Genomic DNA, 24,548 nt, shown 5'->3' with positions numbered 1-24,548 from the left:
CAGCTTATTCCTCCTCATCCAGCCACTCACCGTCTCCAGACATTTGGACAGGGATTCTACGGCCAACCTTGATGAAGATTTGAACAAGAGGTAGAGCTGCATGTCATCCGCATATTGATGACACCGCACCCCAAACTTCTTGATGATAGCCGCCAGCAGCTTCACATAGATGTTAAATAGCATTGGGGAGAGGATGGAACCCTGTGGCACCCCACAAGTGAGCGGCCACGGGTCTGAAACCTCCTCTCCCAGTGCTACCCTCTGGTACCTGCCGGAGAGGAAGGACCGGAACCACCGCAATACGGTATCTCCAGTGCCCAACCCTTCCAGGTGGTCCAGGAGGATACCATGGTAAACGGTATCAAAAGCCGCTGAGAGGTCGAGGAGAACAAGGAGGAGCATTCACCCCTATCCAAAGCCCTCCTAATATCATCCACCAAGGTGACCAAGGCCGTTTCTGTCCCATGCCCAGGCCTGAAGCCCAACTGAAATGGATATAGTGATTTCCTTAACATTTGTAAGTACATTCATCAGTGAGCTTAGCTTATTGTCGAAATCAATGACAAAGCTAAAGCACCGTTTTGTCTTCCCAGACAAATTCACTTGGTATTGTTATTAGATGTTTCCTAGGTGCCAGGTAAAGCCTGTTCTGTTCATCTGTGCGTTTTATTTATTATTGTGATTTTATTTATGGCCGCTCTTTTTTATGTGTTTAACTTATATTTATATTGTTGATCTGAATTTCTGTAAGACACCTTGAGTCCTATTTTAGGAGAAAGGTGGCCTATAAATTTCCTAAATAAAGAAATGAATCTTTCTGAGAGTTGGAGCATTGGCTGTCAAGCAACAGGATACATCAAGAGAGCTAATTTTTATTTGTTTGTTTATACTTCCAGGTTGATTTAAGATACTGAAAAGTCAGAAGAGACGTGAAAGTATAAAAGTGATAAAGCAAAATACTCTTTCTCTGAATTAAGGGCTCAGTGTGGAGCCATCATGAGCGATGTTACAATTGTGAAAGAAGGTTGGGTTCAGAAAAGGGGTAAGTGCTAAATGAAATATATTGTTTAGTAACAATTAGAACATGAATTGTTGCTGTAATTTTATTTTTTTATGAATCAGTATAAGAAATATATTTGCCTTATTAATAATAGGCATTAATGCGTAACAAGACTTTAACCCTGAAAATATTTTTGAGATACTGTTCAATATTATATATGTAAATAAGTACATTGAGTTCTATTTCTTGCCCTCAATAATTTATTTATGAGGCTGTATAACTCTAAAAGCTTGAATAGTCTGGGACAAACACAGTACTTACAATGTATCTTAAGTCCTTTGCTCATTTTTTTTAGAGGATGTAAGTAGGATCCAAACAAATTATTAACCAATAAGGGAGCAATCCTATGGCCTCTAGTCAGTGGCTAGACGGCCATAGGATACGTCGGTTTCTGGGAACTGACCTCGGAGCCCGCGCTCCAAGGTTGGTTCCCTGAGAAACAACCTTCCCCTACTCCCATGCTGCCTCACAGGCAGCTCGGAATCGCCCCATGCTCATAAGAGGAGTGCGGACCAGCGAACATGGGGCATTCCGGTGCGGGGAAGGCGGAAATGCTGGTACGACACATCTTATGTGTCATACCGGCAGCTGCTTCCCCTGCTCCGCCTTCCCGCAGCTAGAGAGCCGAAATCGGCTATCTAGCCACAAATGCTGAACCACAGAGGGGACGATCCCCTCCACACTGCTCCTGCCCTGCATTGGATAGGCGGTCACCTCCGAGTTTGGAGGTGGCCACCTATCCCCGTAGGATTGCTCCCTCCATCACCTAGATATTTCCTTTGAGTTTTATACTCATTTGCTGCTAAATAATTTGAATCATAGGCAAAATTGAATGCATGTTTTGCAGAAGGATTGAGAGGGTTCCATGTTACAGGTTAAATCCAATGTAATGTGAGTGGACTTTCCTTTACTCTCCTCCCCCCTGCAAGCGTCCAGGCACATCCCCCCCCAAAAAAAACCAGCTCCAGAGAGTCCCCCAACTCTTTGTATATGATTTGGAGGGGGCTGCAGGGGAAAGGGGAAATTCATTCTGCTGGCCAATGGGCAGCATTGGATCAAACCCTATATGCTTTATTATGGATAATATCATTCTCCATCATTTGATCCAAAAATAATTTGACTATTTTAGTCAGTCCTTTTTTGTAGGTCTCATTCTGGCACTTGACCTCACTAACAGATACTGATCGTGGGCTAGGTTTTCTTGAACTAATATAGGTTATAGGTTTGTTATATTGCTGCTAAACTTACAACCAAAGTAATGTGAAGATTTGCATTGGGACAAAAGGTCAGCTTTGAATTCAGTTCCAGTAATATGCTGCGTTAACCAAGGGCACCTTCTTGCTTGTTTCTTTTTAAAATAGTTATTAATAATATTGTGAGGGAAATGGAAAATTCTGTTTTTGTTGTCTTGAAGAATCCTGATTGTCATTTAGCAATTCTGCTGTATTCAGCTGATTGTGGTACTGTTGTCATTACTCTGTATGGGATCAGGTAGAATCATGAGGACATTTATTTACTATTGTGAACAGGGATTTCTCACTGTTAATTTTCAGAAGACTAATGCTGCACTTTTTAATTGGTTCTCTGAAAAAATAAATAAAGGAAAATAGGAATTTGGTTGAGCAAGTTACCACTTTTCAATATTTATGGGTTGATTTTCCATTTAATAATTTAATAGTTGTGGTGTAAACAATTTTTTGCCAATTTTATCTTTCCTCCTGCATTCCCCATTTCCATTTCCCACACTGTTCTGGAGAACTCCCCAATCTTCTGGAGCAGTTTACCAGGGGTCATATGGGAAAGCAGGGGAAGGGGGAAATCAGCAAAAATGCCCTCCTCCCCTGTTTCACCTGCAGAAATGAAATAGCATCTTCGAAAGAGGTTGGGAAGAGTTAAAAGGGGGCATGTCAGTGGGAGGGGAGGGAATGGAGAGGATGTGGATACGCCTAGGGATGTACGAATTGTGTACCTTCAGTGCCGCTTGACTTCTGCAGTTTGCAGCCAGTGCTCCGTTCCGTCTTTAACAAGCCCACGGAATTCTCCTCTTTTTTTTCCACTCCGAAAATTATGAAGATAAATCCGTACCGACAACCGTAATTCTGGTGCCCAGCCATCTCCGTGAGTCTGCATAACTTCTGTAAGAATGGCTATTTTTTGTAGATATTTTCGTATTTTTTCCCCTGCCCTGAGACGTGCAGTAATTACTTTCAGCCAAAACACTTCCTCCTCCTAGGGGCTTCCCCAAACAAGGCTGTCCTAGGTGTGCCTGAGCGATGTACTCTTTGTTTAAAGCAACGCTGTTTTAAAAAAAGAAAAAACCTTTTAAAATGACCATGCCGGTCCTGGAGCCCTGCACGAGGTATTATTCTCCCTGCTAAGCTTTCTATTTCCACATCCAGCGTTGTTGTTGACATTGTGAGGCTAAAATGGAAAGGAGAACCAACTCTGTGCATGTCTACTCAGAAGTAAGTCTTATTGAGTTCAATGTGACTTACTCCTACACATGTCAGCACCCCGCTTGCCCCCAGCTCAGCTTTGTATCTCCACATCCAGCTCATGATCAAACCTCCTGTTAGTTATCTCACTGGGTGACTTTGGGCTGGCCGCTGTCCACTACACCACACTTCTGTTATGAAACTCATGAAAAAGAGACAGTATAATGGAAAGTTCTTTCTGAAGCAGTCACACTTGTACAAATGCAGCATGAAGGGAAAGATTAGCAAGCTTTTCTTTGTTTAAATAAAAAGCACATTCTGCACATGCTCAGGGAATAGACAAAATGAGGAATAAACATACCAGGGAAACTTCTGGATTGAGAGAGAATCTCTCCCCTCACACACACACACACACACATAATGGAAGAATACAGTTCTTCATATTCCCTGGTATGTTTATTGTGTCATCTGTTGGGCACCATGGGTTATTTTGCTCGCAGAGAGTCGCACAGCAAGAGCGGTTCAGATCACTGCCGTTGTTCTGTTTTTTGCAGGAGTTCTCTGTGTAATGGGAACTGTCTGATAGTTTGCTAGGATGGGGTGAAAAGTGAGCATGTTTTTCCCCTATTCCCCCATTTTCCCCTATTCCGCAGTTGCCTCTGTTCCTGTTTTTTTCTTTGCACCTTTGCGCATTTGCTACTTTGCACATTTTTGTGATTGTGGTATTGGGAACACGATTAAAGCCTCTATGCCAGTAATCTCTATGGGGAGAAATGCACCTGTTTTAGGGCGAAAATGCTATAGCACTTAATCAAATGAATGAAAGAGTGCTACAGCTCTGTGTGAAGTTTGGTCCCGAGCATTCAAACCCCCAAGGTTTTACAGCTACTGCCTCCTTTTTGGTGCACTTGGGACTTTTGCTCCTCTGGGCTAATTATGCACAGTTTTGATGGTGGATTGGGTGCCTCCCGATTAGGAGAGGCTGTGTATGAAGTTTGGTCCTGATCCTGCAAACCTCCTAGGTTTTATAGCTGCCACCCCCCTTTTGGTGCACATGGGATTTTCACTCCTTTGTGAGTAACGGTGCAGGGTTTTGATGGTGCATCAGGTGCCTCCTGACTAGGGGAGGCCCTTTTGGTGCACCCAGGATTTTCGCTCCTTTGTCAGTTGGTGAAATGGTGCCACTGCTTGGGTGGGGGACTGCAGTGGGGCAGGGGGCAGGGGGATGACTCCGATTATGCACAGTAGTTTAATAAGCTAGTCACAGCAGTTTAATAGTCCACTCGTGTGGTGGGGCATTGTGGATTATTTAAAAAATAAGCTACTGTGAATAGTTTATTAAGCCACTATGACTTAAAGTGACATCTGAACACGGCCTTAGTAGTATTAGTCAAACTAAAGTCCTACCACATTATCTGTTGGCATGTCCTTTGTATCAGAATATAAGCAATAAATGGATGATGCCTGTTGGGTATATTTTATTTATTTGTATGTATGTATGAGTTTATACACCGTGCTCCTACTTTGTAGTCTGCAAAGTGGTTTAGAACAATAAAACAGTAAAATTCATAAAAAAGCAATTCATAACAATTAAGGATGCAACTCTGTTGAGTTGCTGCACTCTAGATGAAAGTCTCCAATCTTTGAAGCTTCCAAGATTCCTATCCCCAGCTGGGTTGCTGCCAGCAAGGGAGGAGGAGCTATGAAGGCAATTTTCACCTCTCTGCCCTCCTTTTAAAATGTTTTCCTCTAGATGGGCCTCTGAGTCTGCTGGGGACGTGGCTGGAGAAGCCATAGGATTTTGCATATCCTGGCCTGTCATGTCCCCTCCTCCTGCCCACTGGGACACCCCCTTTTTGATCTCTATGGGGGGGAGGGATCAGATCTTGGAGTCCCTCTCCTGAAGTCATAGAAGTGTCTACAGCTTTGGGAGAGGGAATCCAAATAATACTATGATCCCTGGGACACTCTCCAGGGACCATAGGATTTCATCCTAAATAACCATAACACAAAGCAGCAAAAGAATAGGAGCAAATAAGACCAAGAATAAAAGGATAAGGCTATGAGTGGCTGCTCCTTCGAATGAATCATAGACTAGTAGGGTTGGAAGGGGCCTACAAGGCCATCTAGTGGCTATATGCTATATCTAGGTTCAAAGGCAGTATGTCTCTGAATACCAGTTATTGTAGAAGAGTGGAAGAAGGTTATGAATCGCATGTCCTACTTGTGGGCTTCCCAGAGGCATCTGGTTACAACTGTGGGAAACAGGATGCTGGACTAGAAAGGCCCTTGGTCTGATCCAACAGGGCTGTTCTTATGAAAAGAAAAACAGTATAAATTTTTTAAGAAAGTATTATGTTTTAGGAATGAGTGTAGGGCTTTTGGAAGGGAAAAAGTACTATGCATATAGCTAGATTTGTTTATAGCAGACAGCTGCCCAAGTTAGGTCCTGTATAAACTAGTTTAGGGTTTTTACTTGTTGAATTTGTATTTTAGCTGTAATAACCTTTTAAGACCTGTTGCTGTTTAAAATGCCCATGGATTTTGACTTCTGCAGTAAAGAATGACTAAGTGAAAGAACTGCTCATTTTTCCATGAAGAAGCAAAATTGTGCAGTTATCCACTACAGCACCTGAAGGCTCCCCATGAGGGCACCCCACCTGTGTAGTTTTGCCCTGTTCCAGCTAACTGTTAGGGAGTTAAAGCTCCCACCCCCTTTTTCCTTCTTTGGTCACTTTTCAATGAAGGAGCAAAATTTTGCAATTATCCACTACAGCATTTGGAGGGCACCTCACCTGTACAATTTTGCCCCATTCCAGCTGTCAAGGAGCTAGAGCTCTCATCCCCTTTTTCTTATCTGGCCGTCGGCGGTATAGTACAGCCTTGCCTGATCTCTTATTGCACAACCCTGGCAATGACAGCCTCCCTTGATCTCCCCATCGCACTACCGGGCTACAGTGAAGTCACGCAATAGCAGACCTCCCTGATTGCTACTGTGAAAATGCGCAAACGCACAGAAGTGGAAAGGAAAAATTTAAAAAGAGGCAACTGCAGAACAGGGCAAAATAGGTGAATGGAGGGGGGAACTGCTTACTCTTTCATGAACAAGCAAAATTGTGCAGTTATCCAATACAGCACATGGAGGCTTTCCATGAGGGGTCCCCATCTGTGGAATTTTGTCCCAATCGAGCAAATTGTCAGGGAGTTATACCTCCCACCACCCTTTTCTTTTTATGTTCTCTTTCCATGAACAAGCAAAATTGCACAGTTATCCACTTCAGCTTCTGGAGGCTCCCCATGATGGCCTCCCACCTGTTTAATTTCATCCTATTCCAGCAAACTGCCAAGGAGTTACAGCCCCCAACCCTGTTTCCCTTTTCTGGCCACTTCTCTGTGAAAAAGCAAAGTCGGGCAGTACAGTATAGGCATCCCCAGTATAATGACAGCCGCCCCTGAATGCGCTATCGTGGGGCCATGCTACAGCTAACTCACACAGTGAGAGACTTCCCTGATTGCTACTGTCAAAAAAGGAAAAAGAAAACGCAACTACAGAATAGGGGAACATAGGCTGTACAGTACAGCCTCCCTTAATTACGTGGTCACGCTATTGTGAAGTGACGCATTTACAGCCTTCCATGATGGGACTGACACTGCTCACTTTTCCATGAAAACTGCAATGCAAGGGAAGCTAGGATAACATCCAGCAGAGTGGGAGGACTGAAGAGTGAGGAGGGGTGAGGGCTGTGAAAATAAGCTACTCACAGTAGCTTCTTTGGCTGATTGTGTGGAGGAAATCAGTAGGTTATTTTCTAAATAAGCTCCTGTGAGTAGCTTATTAAGTCACCATGGATTAAAGTGTCGTCTGAACACGACCTTTCTGTTCAGGCTTAGATAAGATTTTATCACTGAAATCCACTCATATGTCTTCATAGTAAAAATGTAGAATATTCTAATACTATCTGCAAAACATGACTCACACATGGTGTGTGAGTCATGGACAAGGCATGCCAATCTCTGCCAATACGCATCTACCATTGTTTTTGGAAAAATTTCCAGTGCTAATTAGGTTCGTTTGTGTAGGGTCATTGTTTTCTGGAAGATTTTAAAATACTAATTAGGTGCGTTTCGGTAGGGTTGTTTGCATAAGAAATTTTTCAGTTTTCATTGGGGGAAAAAATCCAATACAAATGTGGTTCGTTTGTAAAGGAAAAATTTCAGTTTGCTTTGGAAAACATTTTGGTGCTGTAAATCAGGGGTGGGCAACATGTGGCCCATTAGAAGTTTTCACCTACAACTCATTTCACCCCTCACCATTGGCTGTGCTGGCTAGAGCTAATGGGAACCAAAGGCCAAAACATTTGGAGGGCCACAAGTTTCCCATTCCTGGCCTTGAGTGATCTAATTTAGCATATTTATTTTACTTGTATGTATATATGTATTTATTTCATTTCTATACCACTCAATAGGCAAAGCTCTCTGGGCGGTTCACAAAAATTAAAATCACAGAGTAAACAAAGTTAACAAAGGTTTTTTTTTAAGTACTCTGTGTTGATTTTTTGTCCCAATACACCACAAGTATTTGACCTAAAATATTTGAGGGGGGAAAATTAAAGCACACTTAATATGACTGAAATATTATATTACATAGAATTTTTTATTGGAATACTTCTAAAAATTTAAAGACAGTCACATGTAGGGGTGCACGAAACCCCGCTTACCTGGCTCCGCTGGGTTCCGCTGGGGGGGGAGGCGCTCCGTCCCTCCCCCCGGAATCCTCGCCGGGGGGGGAGGCGATCCGGTCCTCCCCCCTGGAATCCTCGAAAGCCGGCTGTGCTCCACGGTGGCTCCGCGGAGCAGCCGGCCAGGCCCAGGCCAGGGCCGTCCGCAGCCGGATTTCCGGCTGCGGAGGGCTCTGGGTAAGGGGGGGGGGAAACGCGTACGCAAATGGCGGCGGCTATGGCTGCCGCCATTTGCGTTCCTTATTTTTCTTCGTCTTAGTCTACGTAAATATTTACGTAGACTAAGACGAAGAAAAATAAGGAATGCAAATGGCGGCGGCTGTAGCCGCCGCCATTTGTGTACACCTTTTTTTTTTACCCAGACGTTTTAGGCTACGTAAAAACTTATGTAGCCTATCACGTCTGGGTAAAAAAACAAACGCGTACACAAATGGCGGCGGCTACAGCTGGGGCGCCATTTGTGTACGCGTTTGTTTGTTTTTTTACCCAGACGTGATAGGCTACATAAGTTTTTACGTAGCCTAAAACGTCTGGGTAAAAAAAAAAGGTGTACACAAATGGCGGCGGCTACAGCCGCCGCCATTTGCGTTCCTTATTTTTCTTCGTCTTTTTTTTTTTTTACAGAGACTTACCTGGGGCGGATGTTCCGGTTGGCAGCGGCTCCAGGGGCGGCTTCGGCGGCGGCTGCAGCTGTGGTGGCTGCGGCGGCTGGTCTTCCGACTGGCTGCCGCCGCCATTTGCAGTCTTGTCCTTTCTTTTCTTTTTTACAGAGATGTGATAGGCTACGTAAGTTTTTACGTAGCCTATCACGTCTCTGTAAAAAAGAAAAGACAAGACAAGACTGCAAATGGCGGCGGTGGCGGCAGCCGGTCGGAAGATCAGCCGCCGCAGCCACCACTGCTGCAGCCACCGCCGAAGCTGCCGCTGGAGCCGCTGCCACCCAGAACATCCGCCCCAGGTAAGTCTCGTCCCAGCGGGGATCCGTGGGGGGTGGCGGGGGGTGGCAGGCCGTTCTGCCATGGAGTTTGGGGGGCTGAATGCACTGGCATTCGGCCTCACTGAGGTCCGTGGTGGAATTCTCTGACATCCCTAGTCACATGTTCTTCCCTTACATTGTACAAAGGTACTGAAAAACTCTTGAACGCTAATTAATTTTAGCAATCCAAAGTAATGTGCTTGATGTGATGACAACCACTCATCTATTTCCACAAAGTTCTACTCTCTTCCACTAAGGATAGTGGGGCACTTTCAGTTTCACTGTCACTATTATTAGTTCCATTTCATTCTGGGACAGATATGTATCTGTATGACATATATGTATCCTCTCACGTACTTGCTAAGGATAATCAGCTGAAAAACATTAATTACAATTTTGAAACTGCCAAGCTTTCCTAATAATGTATTTGCAATTGGCATGCATTCATTTTTATTAATGAATTTATGAAACAGCAGATTTTCCGTGGAAAAATAAAGCACTAGAAAATTTTCCAGAGAATTTTCTACCCCACATCATTGTACCCCGTACCTATAGAGAGGGTTCCTTAGCCATTAGGAGCAGATTTTTGGGAGATACAGAGGACTGCAGTGGGGAGTATGGGCAGTGGGAAGTGTAGGCAGGAAATCCCTATTGCATGAGAAGCGTTTTGGTGGTATTCTAGATCCAAACCCATCAGATGCTAGTGAGAGGTACAAGTTCCTCTATAAAATATAATATTTAAACAGGCACTAAACTATATTTATTTATTTCATTTCATTTCTATGCCGCCCAATAGCTGAAGCTATCTGGGCGGTTCACAAAACTTAAAACCAAAAAGCACACACTAAAACAATATAAAATATAAAAGCATTAAAACCGCAATATAACAATACAGCCAGAATAAAACCTAGCAGCAACGCAGAGATTTAAAATACAGATTTAAAACAGCAAAGATAAAAAATCTAGAAAGCTAAAATGCCTGGGAAATAAAAAGGTCTTCACATGGTGCCATAAGGAATACAATGTAGGTGCCAGGCGAACCTTACTAGGGAGCTCATTCCACAGCTGGGGTGCCACAGCAGAAAAGGCCCTGTTCCTGGTAGCCACCCGCCTCACTTCCTTTGGCAGGGGCTCACGGAGAAGGACTGCTGAGGATGATCTTAAGGTCCGGGCAGGCATATATGGGAGGAGGCGATCCTTCAGATAACCTGGCCCCAAGCTGTTAAGGGCTTTGAATGTTAATACCAGCACTTTGAATCGGGCTTAGAAATGGACTGGCAGCCAGTGCAACTGGAAAAGTACTGGCGTAATATGAGCTCATTGGCCAATCCCTGTTAACAATCTTGCTGCCCTATTTTGGACTAGCTGAAGTTTCCAGACCGTTTTCAAAGACAGCCCCACGTATAATGCACTGCAGTAATCCAGACGAGAAGTTATCAGAGCATGGAAAACTGTAGCTGGGCTATCTCTGTCCAGATAAGGGCATAGTTGGTATACCAGCCTAAGCTGATAAAAAATGCTCTGTGCCACTGAGTTCACCTGTGCCTCAAGTGACAGTTCTGGGTCCAAGAGCACCCCCAAACTATGAACGTGATCTTTCAGGGGGAGTGCAACCCCCTCCAGAACCAGTTGACTGTCATGTAGCGGGGCAGACAAACCACCCACTAACAGGACCTCCATCTAGTCTGGACTGAGTTTCAGTTTATTGGCCCTCATCCAGTCCATTACTGTGCCCAGGCCCTGATCCAGAACAGCCACTACCTCACCTGGGTTTGATGAGAAAGAGAGGTAGAGCTGGGTGTCATCCACATATTGATGGCACCTCAGCCCACACCTCCCGATAACCTCCCCCAGTGGTTTCATGTAGATGTTAAACAGCATGGGGGATAAAACAGAGCCCTGTGGAACCCCATGGCATAATTGCCATGATGCAGAGCAATAATCCCCCAGCACCACCTTCTGGAATCGGCCATCCAAGTAAGGAGGAACCACTGCAGTGCAGTGCCTCCAAGTCCCAACCCAGACAACCTATCCAGAAGGATACCATGGTCGATGGTATCGAAAGTTGCTGAGAGGTCCAGGAGAATCAACAGAGTCACACTCCCCCTGTCCCAGCAGAGGTCATCCCACAGGGCGACCAAGGCAGTTTCCGTTCCAAAACCAGGCCTGAAGCCCGATTGAAATGGATCTAGATAATCCGTTTCATTCAAGAGTGCCTGGAGCTGTCCTGCAACCACCCACTCAAGCACCTTGCCCAGGAAGGGGATGTTGGCCACTGGCCTATAATTGTTAACATCCTCTGGGTCCAGGTTAGGCTTTTTCAGGAGTGGTCTGATTACCACCTCTTTTAAAGAGGCCAGCAGCACTCCCTCTCTCAAGGAGGAATTTACAACCTCCTGGACCCAGCCAGACATCCCCTCCTTGTTTGATTTAATAAGCCATGAAGGGCAAGGGTCAGTCTTACAAGTGGTCGATTGGACTTGGCCAAGCACCTTGTCCGCATCCTCAGGCCTCAGTAACTGAAACTCATCCAATAAAACTGGACCAGATGGTGCTCTGAACACCTTTACCAATGGAAATTCATTAATCAGGGTGTCCAATTCATGACAAATCTGAGCAACTTTATCTTCAAAGTGCCGTGCAAACTTGTCTGAGCATGCAACTGAGGGTTCCAAGTCTCTCTCCCTGGCCCAGAATGTAACAGGCTGTGAACCACTCGGAAAAGCTCTGCTGGACGACCCTGAGAGGATATAATGCTGGTGGAAAGGAACTGTCTCTTTGCCACCCTCACCACCACAGAGTAGGCTCGATAATAAGCTCTAACCTCTGTTTGGTCAGACTCAGCACGAGTTTTCCTCCACCTGCATTCTAGCCATCTCCCCTCTTGCTTCATTGCCCTCAGCTCGGGTGTATACCAAGGAGCTGGCTGGGCTCTGCTCAAAGGGAGAGGGTGCTTGGGCACGATCGTGTCATAGTAGCTATTTCCTCAGTGGGTTGAGTCGAAAGTGATGATAGTTTGTTCGATATAGGAAACAAATGGGACTTTTAAACATTGCAGAGTATCCCCATAATAGGAATGCTCCTGCTCTGGATGGTAGCCAGACTGCCTTTCTCTAAGATATTACAAGGTGTCAGCAGGGCTCAAGCAGGTCAACTCACTCCCCCCCCCCCCGGCTTCCTATATTTCTTTTGCAAGTGACCATCCATGTTTTAGGGCTCCTGGAGGGCACTGAATATGCTCAGTCCTCATTGGGCTACTTGGTTGTTGTTGTTGTTATTACTATTTTTATTGTACTTCTGCCTATCTCAGAGTTCACCCAAGCATGCCAATACCTCACTCTTGTTTCTCAATGACCTCATTTTGGCGCAAATCCTGTTGTTACTCAACCACCTGAGTTCTTCGTGGTTTCTGTGCATCACACAGATGGGCTCTGTGCCTGCATGGAGCCCTGCTTGGGAACCTTCTATAGCTAAGGAAAGTTTGGCGGGAACCCACCCCCACCATCCCAGTGTTCATGTCCTGGGTATGTTCCCCCCATTCCCTCAGTTCTCTTTTAACCGCTGCTGTGGCAACCTTGTAGGGAATCTTCTCAAAGTGTCTGGCTCTTCTCTGAGGGAAAAAAGAACAAGCTGAGAGTTTTCTGTTTATTTTTTCCCTTCTTTCTATCTCCTTCTATCTTGTTTTTTTTTTTTTTAATTTCTGTTTGCTATCTTCATGATTGTCTGAGGGCTTATGGCCCTTTGGGCCCCCTTTCACAAATGCATTTGTTGTGCCATTTTGGCTCGAATCCTGATGTCACCCAACCATTTGAGTTGTTTCTGTCCTCTGGTTTTCCTCGCACTGGCTTTTTCACTACCATCTTTTGCTGTGCCCAGAGAAGTTCACTCTCCTCATTACTTGGGTTTTGGGAGTATGGGCACTTTCCCCTTCTCCAGTTCTTCAGTATGCAAGAACTCCAGGACATGTGGTACTAAAGTTACTATTATTAAATGCATTTTTACCTTGCTCTTCAGCGAAAAAGGCTAAAGAAGAGGACAAACAGCAGCAGTATGTGGCCAACTCAGTACGCCCTCCCACGCAGCCTAGGAGGATGTGGCTCACCACAGCCATCCTTTTCACCTCATGAAAATGGGTTAGGAGGAGGGATAATGAGTTCACCTGGTCTTTCATATTGTTTGTCGGCTGTGGCAGGCCTGAAATGAGTCTGGACTGTGGGATAGTTGCTGCAGGACATGTGTAGAGGGAACATATTCGAAGCTGTCTTGTGCCTCTTTCATGCTGAAAAGAATTCAGTGGAAAGAAAAAAAACCTTCTCCATTCTCTCTGTTGTAGGCTGTGGTCTCCTGTGAAGCTGTGAATGAAACTGTGACCCATGTGCTGTCCTTTTCTCCCCCCATGTGTTTTCTTTTGGTGCTTCATTATTGGTGCTCAATGGGCATGGAATGCTGGGTGATGGATGGGGGAAAACAGAAAACTGAGAGTGGTTGTGGATAGAATAAAGTATTCTGGTAGGGGACACTAGAGCGTTATAATTTGTGTGGTTGTACTTGCCTGTCACTATAATACGGTTGGATCCAGACTTCCATAAGAAAAACTCCACTTATGGAATTCCTTTCCATTTGAGGAAAAGATAGGGAGGTGATTTTTGCTGATTTCACCTTCCCCCTGCAGCTATATATAATCTCCATGCATTAAAAGCAGATTCTTTTTAAAAATCAGTACTGTTCAGTCAGTTCATTAAAAAATTATTTTAAATTATAACGTATATATAATTTGATTGTAGCGTCTGATATAAAATTAGAAATTATCAAAATTTAGAATGACGTGCACTTTTTTTTAGCTAAACTTTAATTTACAATGATGTGCACTAAATATTTTTTTACCTAAACTTTAGTAATACAATATAATATAGACCTTGTTCAAACGCACATTGGGGGAGGGTGGTTAGGCTAACCGTGCTGCAGGGTGGTTAGTGCTAATCACTGTGAAGACGGCTGCCATACATGCAGCAAAACCATTGCCTGCAGCATGGTTAGCCTAACCAACCTCCCTCCTGCAGTCCTCCAACCGCTCCATCATGCATCCCAGCAGCCTCAGCAGCTCATACAGTCATTACAGGAGCAGGGCTTCTGATGGCCGTTGGTGACCATTTTCTTCCTTCTTTCTGCTGCTCTTACATAAATAACCAAAACATAAATAAAAATAGCAAAAAATTGTGCAAAAATTGCCATACTGCTAAAATGCGCATATTTGTAAAATCACCATACATCTCTAAAGGGCACATTATTTAATTTACTTTATTTATTATCCTCATATATCACTAAAACACGCATTTGTGCATGTGCGCAAAATCGCTATATCGATATAGATCTCATGTAGTCACTTCTTCCAGTGACCATGTCTTTGGCATTCTGCAACCTGGAACCTTCTGTTATCAAGGATGTGACAGGGCTGTTCGCATATAATGGTGACAAATTGTGCATTCTGCTGCCTTTTTGAATTTTCAACCCTTGATTGGACTGATGGGGGTTGCTACGTGATGTCCGAACCGAGACACTATGGCCCTGCTCGCATGTAAAAAACCCTGATCAGTTTAAAAATTGATAGGTTGTCATGCATGAGTGGGATGGGTTGTCGGCTTTTACTTCACAACGAACAATGGGTTAATGCAGCAGTCCAGGTTCGCACACCATACTCCACAACCTGCTAAGGAGCTGATGGTGGATTGTGTGGTAAAAGCATTAGAGACAGGCGTGCTGCAGGTAGCGTGCCTGCTTTCTCTCACTCATCCCCAACAATCCATCTGTTTTTGAACCGATGGGTTGTCATTATGTGCCAACTAGGTCTATAGGTCAACTGTGGGTTAAACAACCCACAGTTAACCTAACTACTAATTGTAGGTTAATTGTGGGTGGTCTATCCCACAATTATCCTTTAGTATCTGGGTTCTGATGTCACATTGGACGCCCCCCGCTTGGTGCTTAAATATTCAAACTGGCCACAGCAAGTTGTGGGTTAATTGACCCATGGTTTGCTGCTGTTACATGTGAACTGGGTCAGTATCTGGCATCATTTGCTGTTAGGTCACTGTGTATTACTTCTGTTGCTGGTCTCCTGGCTATTTGAGTCTTGACTGCCAGTAAGCTGGCTTGTTGCTCTGCTTCTCTCTTTCACCTATCTGTGACCATCTTTTTGTTTTTCAAGAAGAGGAAAGTGGTATAGAGTACATACAGAAAAAAGGGGCTAACTGAGACATGGATCTTCAGAGAGATCTTTGGGTAGGGAAACAGAAAAAGAAGGGCTAAGAACACAACCAAGAACAGCTGGTTCAGACTAAAGTCCTACTTAGTCTAGTATCCTGTTCCCAGCAGTGGCTAATCTGATGTCCCTGGGAAGTCCACAAGTAGGGTATGATCGCAATAGCCCTCTCCCATTGTTCCCCAGTAAATAGTATTCAGAAACATACTGCCTCTGAACATGGGTAACAAAGATGAGGGAATACACTTGTGGTCATGTTCTGGCATAGTGCTTACAAACGGCAGATGAAGAGGTAAACCTGTTCATCACTGTACCACTTCAAGCGGGAGGTGGGGACTGACATTATTGAATTCTCTTCCATACATCATTCCCTGCATATGGAAAAATATGTTGGTGAGAAGGGTTCCTTTGTTTTAATTGTGCCCTTGTGACAGCATCTTTCTTCTATGTTGTTTACATTTGTGCAGTTAGAATTTCAGGTCCTTTTAGGACTTGGTCTGAAAAGGCAGCATACAAATAATTATATAAATAAATAAAATATTGATGGAAAACTTTTGATGTGTAAAACAATGTTTTTTATTTTATTTTGAGGAAGTGTAAATACCATGCTTAAGAAATTGATAAGCAAAAGGACATCTGCTTTTTAAATGCTGCTAAATGATACGAATTAAAAGGTTAAATAAAAGCTGGAAAAGCTTTGAATTTTGAAATGTTTGCGACAGCTAATAATATGACTTAGTGAAGACATTTTTGTCAAAGTTGAAGAAGTTAGAGCTAATTAATTTCTTGGGAGACATATGATGAAATAGTAGGTGTGATAACATATTTGAGTAACATATGGTCGTTATGGGGCACCTTTCTAATGACTGAGCAGCAAATTAAAAATAGACTTTTCTGCTTTTCAGTACTAGTTCTTTGTTTATATTATATTTAACTACATTTAATTTCATTGTATGTTGACTTCACTTCATGTTTGTCATGGAATAATGAGATCATAGATTGAATAAACAGCACAATATTATGTGATCTATGAACTGTTCAGATCAGGGATCCCCAACATTTTTGGGTTGGTGGACACATTTGTAATTTTGAGAGTGTCATAGGCACCCTCACAAAATGGTTGTCATAGAGGGTGCTTGGCCATTCACAAAATGGCTGCCATGGTGGGTATGGCTGGTAACAAAAACAACCTTTTCCCAGAAAGCAAATTCATGAGGCTACAAGAAAAGTAAGTTGCCCAAGAACCTAAATGAAAGGCATATATAGGGTCTGAATGCCAAAACACAAAACCCGTCTTTTGAACCCACAGTTTCCTACTCAGTTTCAGTTTCCTACACAGTTTTTGAACACCAATTTCACAGTCATCTGAGGCAAATCAATGTGACAAGTAAGTTGCCTGAGAAACTGAGTACAAGACAGAGGTGGGGTCTGAGCCTCAAATGCCAAATCACATATTTGTCCCAACTAAGGACAACGAAATCCGCATTGCACAGAAGGTAAGCTGGTGATGCTCAGAACAACACAAACACCCCCACCATACACATGAAAATTCAGGCAAAATGCACACTACACCAAAACAAGCAATCCGACTAACACACAGCCATACACACACAGCACAGGCAAAACACTATCCCTAGCTCCTTTTGTCTAATCCCCCGAGACACTGCCCACTCCATAACTTACCTTTTTCTTTTTTTCTGGTGGCTGGGCATGCTTCAAAACAAAGTGGTGGGCTGCAGCCGTCCACCCATTTTATTTTTTAAGAATGCCTCTGGGCCATGTGGGGCCCAGACACATTCTTGGAAATAAAGATTGTGCTGGAGGCTGGCACTTCACTTTTCAGCATGCCAGCCTCTCAGTTAATGTTAATTTAAAAAAAAAAAAACTTAAAAAAGGTAGGAGGGGAAGGTTGCTTACAGGCATCAACAGCAGTGTCTGTGGTAGACCCCAGGTCCAGGTAACGTTCCATGTTTTATACATTTTATGTGGAGGTTACAAAGAGAAAGCTTGCTCCCACAAAGGTTGGGGACAATGTGCTGAAAAATTGGAATGTTAAGCTTATACTCTTCTGGCTTAAGCCTTGAGGTTTGATGGCTGGAGGAGAGAGAGGGCTGGAGGATTTCCAGTCCTATCCCAACCTTGCTCTCCTACTTCTCCTCCCCTGCTCTCCCATCCACTAGTGAGGTTCTGTTTTCTGTTCCCCCAACCAAACACAACCTCCAGATGCTGAGAAGGAACTAAGGTTCCATATATCCACTCACATGCTTGCCCTTATTCATCCTACATGCCCACAACTTGTCCAGCTGGTGTTGCTTGGCTTTATTTATTTATTTATTACATTTTTATCCCGCCTTTTTTCGCTCTTTAAGGAACCCAAGGCGGCATACATAATCCTCCCGCTCTCCATTTTATCCTAACAACAACAACCCTGTGAAATAGGTTGGGCTAATAGTCTGTGACTGGCCCAATGAGCTTCCATGGCCAAGTGGGGACTAGAACTCAGATCTCCTGACTCCCAGTTCATCACTCTAGCCACTACACCACACTGGCTCTCTGAATTAAGCACAATATTCCCCAGAATTTCTTCTCCTGCTCAGAATCTAAAATAAGATTCTGCCAAAGTGTGATCAGCATTCAACCAATCAGTCTGCTTTGTTGCACTGAAGTTCTTTAATTTCCTCTTACTCTTGATAAAACTCTTGTTGATTGCAGTGAACTGTTTGCAAACCATCCATGATTTAAGGACAATTTAAGGCTTGCGGTAAATCTGATTGCTTTGAATTCTAAAAGAACGGACTCAGCTGCGATTATTTCACTCGATGCCAAGAAAGCTTTTGATGGATTATATTGGCAATTTATGTTTGTAATCTTGGAAAAAAATGGGTTTCCACAGGAATTTTTAAGATAGATTTGAATTTTATCTCTTTCCGGTGTCTCGAGTGATGACAAAAGAAATTATTTAAAGTTTTTTTTTTAGTTTGAAGCAGAGCACAAGCTATAGCTGTCCTCTGTCTCCCTTGATATTTGACTTTGCTTGGAACCCTTGGTGTGTGCAGTTAGGCAGAGTAGAGACATTTATGTTTTTGTACATGAGCAGGAGGAATATAAAATGGCCTTATACACAGATGTTTTGTTTTTATTCATCAGTGGATTAGCATCTTCTATACTGAAATTAATGCAACTAATTTTAGTACACTGTCAGGTTATACTTTTAATTGGTTAAAATCTAAATTAATGCCTGTAGGTAGTATCAAGACATTCAGTGTGTAGTTACTAAATGGCAATTTCGTTGGTGTCCAGAAGTGATAAAGTATGGTGTTAGTATATTGGTGCCTAGAGATATTTTTCAAATGATTAAATGAAATATAAGTGCATTACTGGCAGAAATATCTCTTGACTTGCAAAAATGGACATCACTTAATATAAGTACTTGGGGTGAGGTTAGCATAATTAAGATGAATGTCTTGCCATGGGTAATTTATGTAATATGTAGTATTCCTTATACATTCCCCACATGTATTTACAAAAACCTTATGAAGCATTTCAGAAGTTTATTGTGTGTGTGTGTATGTGTGTGTGTGTGTGTGTCCTCCCCGTTTTTTCACTGAAAAGGATGCACTTCCCAATCAAGGAGGGTGGATTTAATTTTCCAGATCTTAGTTTATATCATAAGGCTTATTTGTTAACTCATACCAATGATTGGAAAACAACCTTTTCTTTTAATACTCCTGCATGGGTTGTTTTGGAGTCAACATATTTAACACTTCTTTGTGGCTGGATGGCATTAGGATCTAGGTATATGAAAAATAAAGAAATGTCTCCACTGACACTTTTAGCAGCGAGAGAGACTTGCCATGCCATCATCAGCTTCAGTTTGATTCATATTCAATGCTAAATTAACTTTATGGAGAATCCAGTCTTGAAAATAGAGAGATGGCATTTTATGTGGAGGAATTGGGCTGATAGTGGAAATTATACTTTAGATCATTTAATAGGATCAGACGATAAGTTTTTACCATTTTCAGCATTGCAAATTAGATACCAATTACTGTCTAGTGCTAGTTGGCAGTATATTCAGCTACAGCATTTATTGGAGTATATATATGAATAATCAGTGATGGTGCTTCAGCACCTCTCACATTATTGGAGGAATTAGTTGGTTCTTTCCAGAAAGCTAAGCCTATAATAGTTGCTTATAAAAATCTTTTGGAATGTAGTAAAGTAGATGATGTTCAGAATGTCAGGAGAGGAATGGAATAGAGAGTTGGAATGCGCTATACAGTCTAATCAATGGAAAGTTGCCTGAGCTACCGTATGTACTATTTCTATAGATTTAAAATCATGGATGGTTCAACAAAAAATGATATTTCACATATACAGGACACCACAGAGGTTTGTTAAGAAGAAGCTGTCTAGCTCTGCCAGATGCTGACGATGTAATGAGGCCAGTGCCTCATCGAGGCATATGATGTGGTCATGTCTTGTAGTGGCTTTGTTTTGGTTCAAAGTCAGGTTTTTTTCTTGAAAAATCTGTGATAAATTATACCCCTTTGATGTGGGGGTTAACAGATGGACAGTAAAAGTGGATACTGAGAGTTTTTACCAGTTGCAAAGAGACTTATACTTTAAGCTTGGAAGAATAAACGCCTACCTTCTATCATTCAGTTGACAGAAGATCTGTTACATTTGAATGTATCTCCTACAACAATCAATCTCATATGGATGCTTATTTAGATAAATGGATTGTTTATATTAATGTATATATTTGAAATAGATGTGTTAAATCCTTCTTTTCCCCTCTTTTTGTTTTTTATTATTGTGTATGGATAGGTTTTATGTAAATTATTATTGTGTATGGATTTGTTTTATGATACGTTCTTTTTCTTTGCTTTGTGCTCCCCCCTTTTTTCTTTTTCTTTTGTCTTTGTTATTGTTATATTTGCAAATTAAACATTTAAAAAAACTAACCAGACTTTGTATGGTCAGTATCTTCTTTCTTTTCTATTTTTTACATTCTTTTCTGTGGTTGCTCTCTTCCATCCCTATCCAGAACTCTTCATTGTTCCCAGGTATGTTTCTTTTGATGAAGTGTGTCTGAATCACAGTTTAGGGACAAAGCCAAAAGTGAGAAGTGAAGAGCAAGTCAGGGCCAAAGTACAAACCAGGAGGTAGGACCAAAGAGCAAGCCAGAAATCAGAACCAAATAGTAAGACAGGACTGAAGGACAAACCAGGAGGCAGGACTGAAGAGCAAGCCAGAAACTGGGACCAAAAGAAAACCAAAGAATATAGGAATACACCAAAGCTCATAAAGACCATGTTGCTCAGGAAAGGCTTAACTGAAACTAGAAACCCTTTTATACTCTTTCATGTACAGGAGTATGCTTTCTGTCCAGCCTGGGTAGGCAGAGACAGTCAGGTCCTGAAGGTACTTCCCTGCTTAAGGAGATACAGCAACCTGAAGTTTAGTGGCTTACCACACCGGGCAACCTCACACAGATCCAAAGACTATCAGTTTGCATGCTGGCAGCAACTGATAAGCACTGATCAAGTTCACACCTACCTACCTTCAACAGTGCTATTGCATCACCATCAGAGAATGAGTTCACTGAAGAAGATAGCACACCCATACATGTAATTGCAGGTGAGACCACAGATTCCATAACACAAGTAATGGAGAAATTCAAACAACTAAATAAGAACTGGCTACTGAATGGTCCAGTATGGGTAAACCATTAACATAGTATCTGACTGGAGTCTCAACTAAATTGATGGAGATCTCCATTACAGCAAATGTCTCAATGGAACTAAGCCTCAAACAAGAAGACAAATGCTAGACTGGTGAGACCCACAAGAGAATTAAAGCTCAAGGTGGAGTGTGCTGCATGAACCTCAAAATGTGTAGGATGACAGAGAGAAGCATACCTTTTAATAAAGTGATTCTTTGATTGGGCATGAACTGGGCTCAGCATAGGATGAACACTATCACTGATTATACTTAAAAGATCTTCAGTCATGATTTCCTAGGAGATTTCTGCTGATATGCCACCACACTTCACCTGTTTTACGTAAAAAGGGAGGCTAATGTATCTTCCCCTTTAATTAATCATACACAAAATCAGTCTGAGGCCAGTAAGACATCTGTACCCTTCACAAACAACCTGATCTTGAGCTACCTGATCTTTTGTTGGATCCTGAAGAGAAGACTGCTGATTATAATCCGTTCAATAAGCTATATGATTGATCCAAGGAAAACATGGGATAAAAATAAACTGAGATTCAGGAAACTGAGTACTGGCCTCACCGCTACATAAAAGTAGCCTGCAATGAAAGTATCCAGTTCAGTCAAATTTTACTGACTCTGAACTTGAAGACAAGTAGTCCATATTCACCTCTCTCCTGTACTTTATTGTCGAAGGTTCTGCTGCCAGCTCCCTTGCCTCCTTCTGCTATTCCCCCAATCGTATTGCCTGGCTGTGTCCACTCCCCCCCCCCATCAGTCAGTATGCAGAGTGGAATTACATTACCCACTTCCTTCTGTTCTTCCTTGGGTTCCATTTAAGTTTGCAGTGCTTGGCCCAATATCATTTAGTAAGATGAACAGATACGGAAGGGGCAACACTACAAATTTTTTAGAGTTACTGTGAAATAAACATAGGGGTTGCCTTTATTTTGGTATTTCTGATTAAGGTATTATGCTAGAAGTAAATTGCCACAACCACATCTATCTAGACTAACTTTGAAGAACAGTTTTTATTAGCACCTTCAGTTGAGGAAATATCTCTTCATTGAAACACAGAAAATGTTGATGTCTAAGTCAAAAAAGACAGAAATATATGAAATATTGAGGACAAGGAATTAGAAGAGGTTGATGAATTCTGGAAATATATTTAGGAGACTGGGCAGATTTTTTCTATTTGCTTAACTTTGAGAAAAACGTAGTTTAAATGAACATTTAGGTGGTACTTAACACCATGGAGATTTAAAAGGATGTGGAGAACTGGTACAATAACATGTTGGAAGGGATATAGAAGTAAAAGGGCTTACCTTTGCATGTGGTAGAGTTCTGTTGAGAAAGTATTAGGTGGAAATTTTGCATGTTATAAGGGAAGTAACAAGTAGATCTGTAGGGATCTGTACTTGGACCAGTACTATTTAACTTCTTGGGCTAGGGGTGAGTGGTAAAGTGGCCAAGTTTCCAGATGACACTACATTTTTGGGGATGGTGAAAACCCATGTGGACTGTGAAGAAGAGCTGCAAAAGGATGTCTCCAGACTGGAGGAATGGGCAACAAAATGGTAAATGAGGTTCAGTGTTAGTGAATTTAAAGTGATGCACTATCAGTCTGAACTGACAGTGACTAATCAGGAAAGGGATCTTGGGGTTGTGATAGATAGCTTAATGAAAATGTCAACTCGTTGTGTGGCAGCTATGGAAAAATCAAATGCCACAGTAGGAATAATTAGAGAATAGATTAAAAATAGTAGTAAGTAAAAATATAGTTATGCCCTTATACAAACCCTAGGTAAAAGGGTAGCTGTTTTTACTGGATGTTGTAGCCAAGCCAGAATGTGTCCTTTAGGACCCTACTCTTCCCCCTGTCTCTGATCTCAGACTTTGCTCCACATGAGGTCGGGGACAATCCCCTTCCCCCTTCTCCAGCTCCAAATTTGAAGTTTGAAAAGTGACAGAAGTTTGCTGGTTTAGCTGTGTGCTGCAGTGGTACTCTGGGAGCCTTGGAAATGCAGTAGCCAAAGATGCAGTGGAGCATGTCAAGATGATGGAGGTTGCCTCAGCAGCTGTCCAGTATGCTGCTAAGTAAAGAGAAGAATGGTAGGGAACCTTGGGAGCTGGCAGGGAGGAAGGTGTTCATTTAGTGAGGCCTTGGATTGGATTTGGAGTGAACTAATTCACTTGTTTTCAGTTGTTTTGGAAACAAATAAGTTAATTTCCTGGTCCGTCTAAGAAGGGCCCAGGAAATTAACTCATCTCTCCCTGAATCTGCTTGTCACTGTGGGAAGCAGGATGTTGAGCAAGATGGACCTTTGGTCTGATCCAGCAGGGCTTTTTTCTATGTTTATGGAGTAGCTAAGCAGAAATAGACCAGGCATTCCTACTCCTTCTTTCTTCCTGCCTCTGTCTCCTTGATTGTTCTCCTTGCTTGTTGATCAGCAGCAGATGGTGGGAGCTGCCACCCCCATCTGGACTGCTGCTATTGAATGACATTTGTGGAGAGGAGCGTAGCTTTGCCTAGTCCCTTTCTCCTGCCCCATCCTGCTTACCAGATGCTCTCCTTCTCAAGGTCCGCTCTTCCTCATAAGATTACATGATGCCTTGGTTTTCCTTGTATGCAGCTCATTGTTCCTGGCAGTCTGTTGTTCTTGTATGGAGTCTGGGGATGCTCCATGCTCTAATAGGGTGGTGTGGTGGGCTGTGGACTATCATGTTGAATTTCCAGCATAGTTGGTGTCTTTGCATACTGCTTTCTGTGGAGAGAGAGAGTGAGCGAGCGAGCGAGAGCTGGATGTTGCATTTCCCTCAGCATTTGTGTGGATGTTGCATTTTTCCCAGCACTCAAACCAGATAATCCTGTCCTTGGATAATTCAGTTTGTTGCTCAGCTAGTGCATCCATTGCTACTGTGAGTTCTGTTTGGATTGTGGCAGATCTAGTGCCATGTGTAGACACTGGCATCACTAATGAGGTGTGATGCATCTCCTTTCCCCCTTATTGGCTGTGTCATTTTCTGAACTTAAAAAATAAATTATTTAAACAGGGATGGGCAACTTGCAGCCCTCAGCCTCATTTCAAAGGCCCTAATTTCCTATGAAGGAATGTTGCCCTTAACAGAAAAAAGTTGCCCGCCTCTGATTTAAAACATTTTCTAATGCCTTCTGTATCTGCATATTCTGGTATGCCACCACATCACTGGAGCCCTCTCTGATTATTAAACAAATTCTAAAAATAACAAGGCCCCATTCCATTATTTTAGGAACTTTAAACAACGTTTGTTTAAATCCTTACAGCAAGTCTATAGGTATATTGGGGCTAGCATAAATAGTGCACTATGGATAAATTCT

The 24,548-nt window shown here is 42.6% G+C and overlaps 1 protein-coding gene across 1 annotated transcript in view; it reads left to right on the top strand.

The window, feature by feature from the left end:
- AKT3 (AKT serine/threonine kinase 3) overlaps positions 1–24,548 on the top strand; it is a 232,442-nt gene that overhangs the window by 12,821 nt on the left and 195,073 nt on the right. The window contains exon 3 of the mRNA XM_084828246.1: positions 897–1,042. Coding sequence (XP_084684372.1) covers positions 997–1,042 — 46 coding nt within the window. The 5' untranslated portion in view covers positions 897–996. The remainder of the gene's footprint in view (positions 1–896; positions 1,043–24,548) is intronic.

Source organism: Heloderma suspectum, chromosome 1 (genome assembly GCF_057233095.1).
Source record: "Heloderma suspectum isolate Gila_16-S chromosome 1, 16-S_ref, whole genome shotgun sequence".
Classification (NCBI taxonomy): Eukaryota; Metazoa; Chordata; class Lepidosauria; order Squamata; family Helodermatidae; genus Heloderma; species Heloderma suspectum.
The sequence above is the reverse complement of the archived record's forward strand: the minus strand, read 5'-3'. Positions and strand labels throughout refer to the sequence as shown.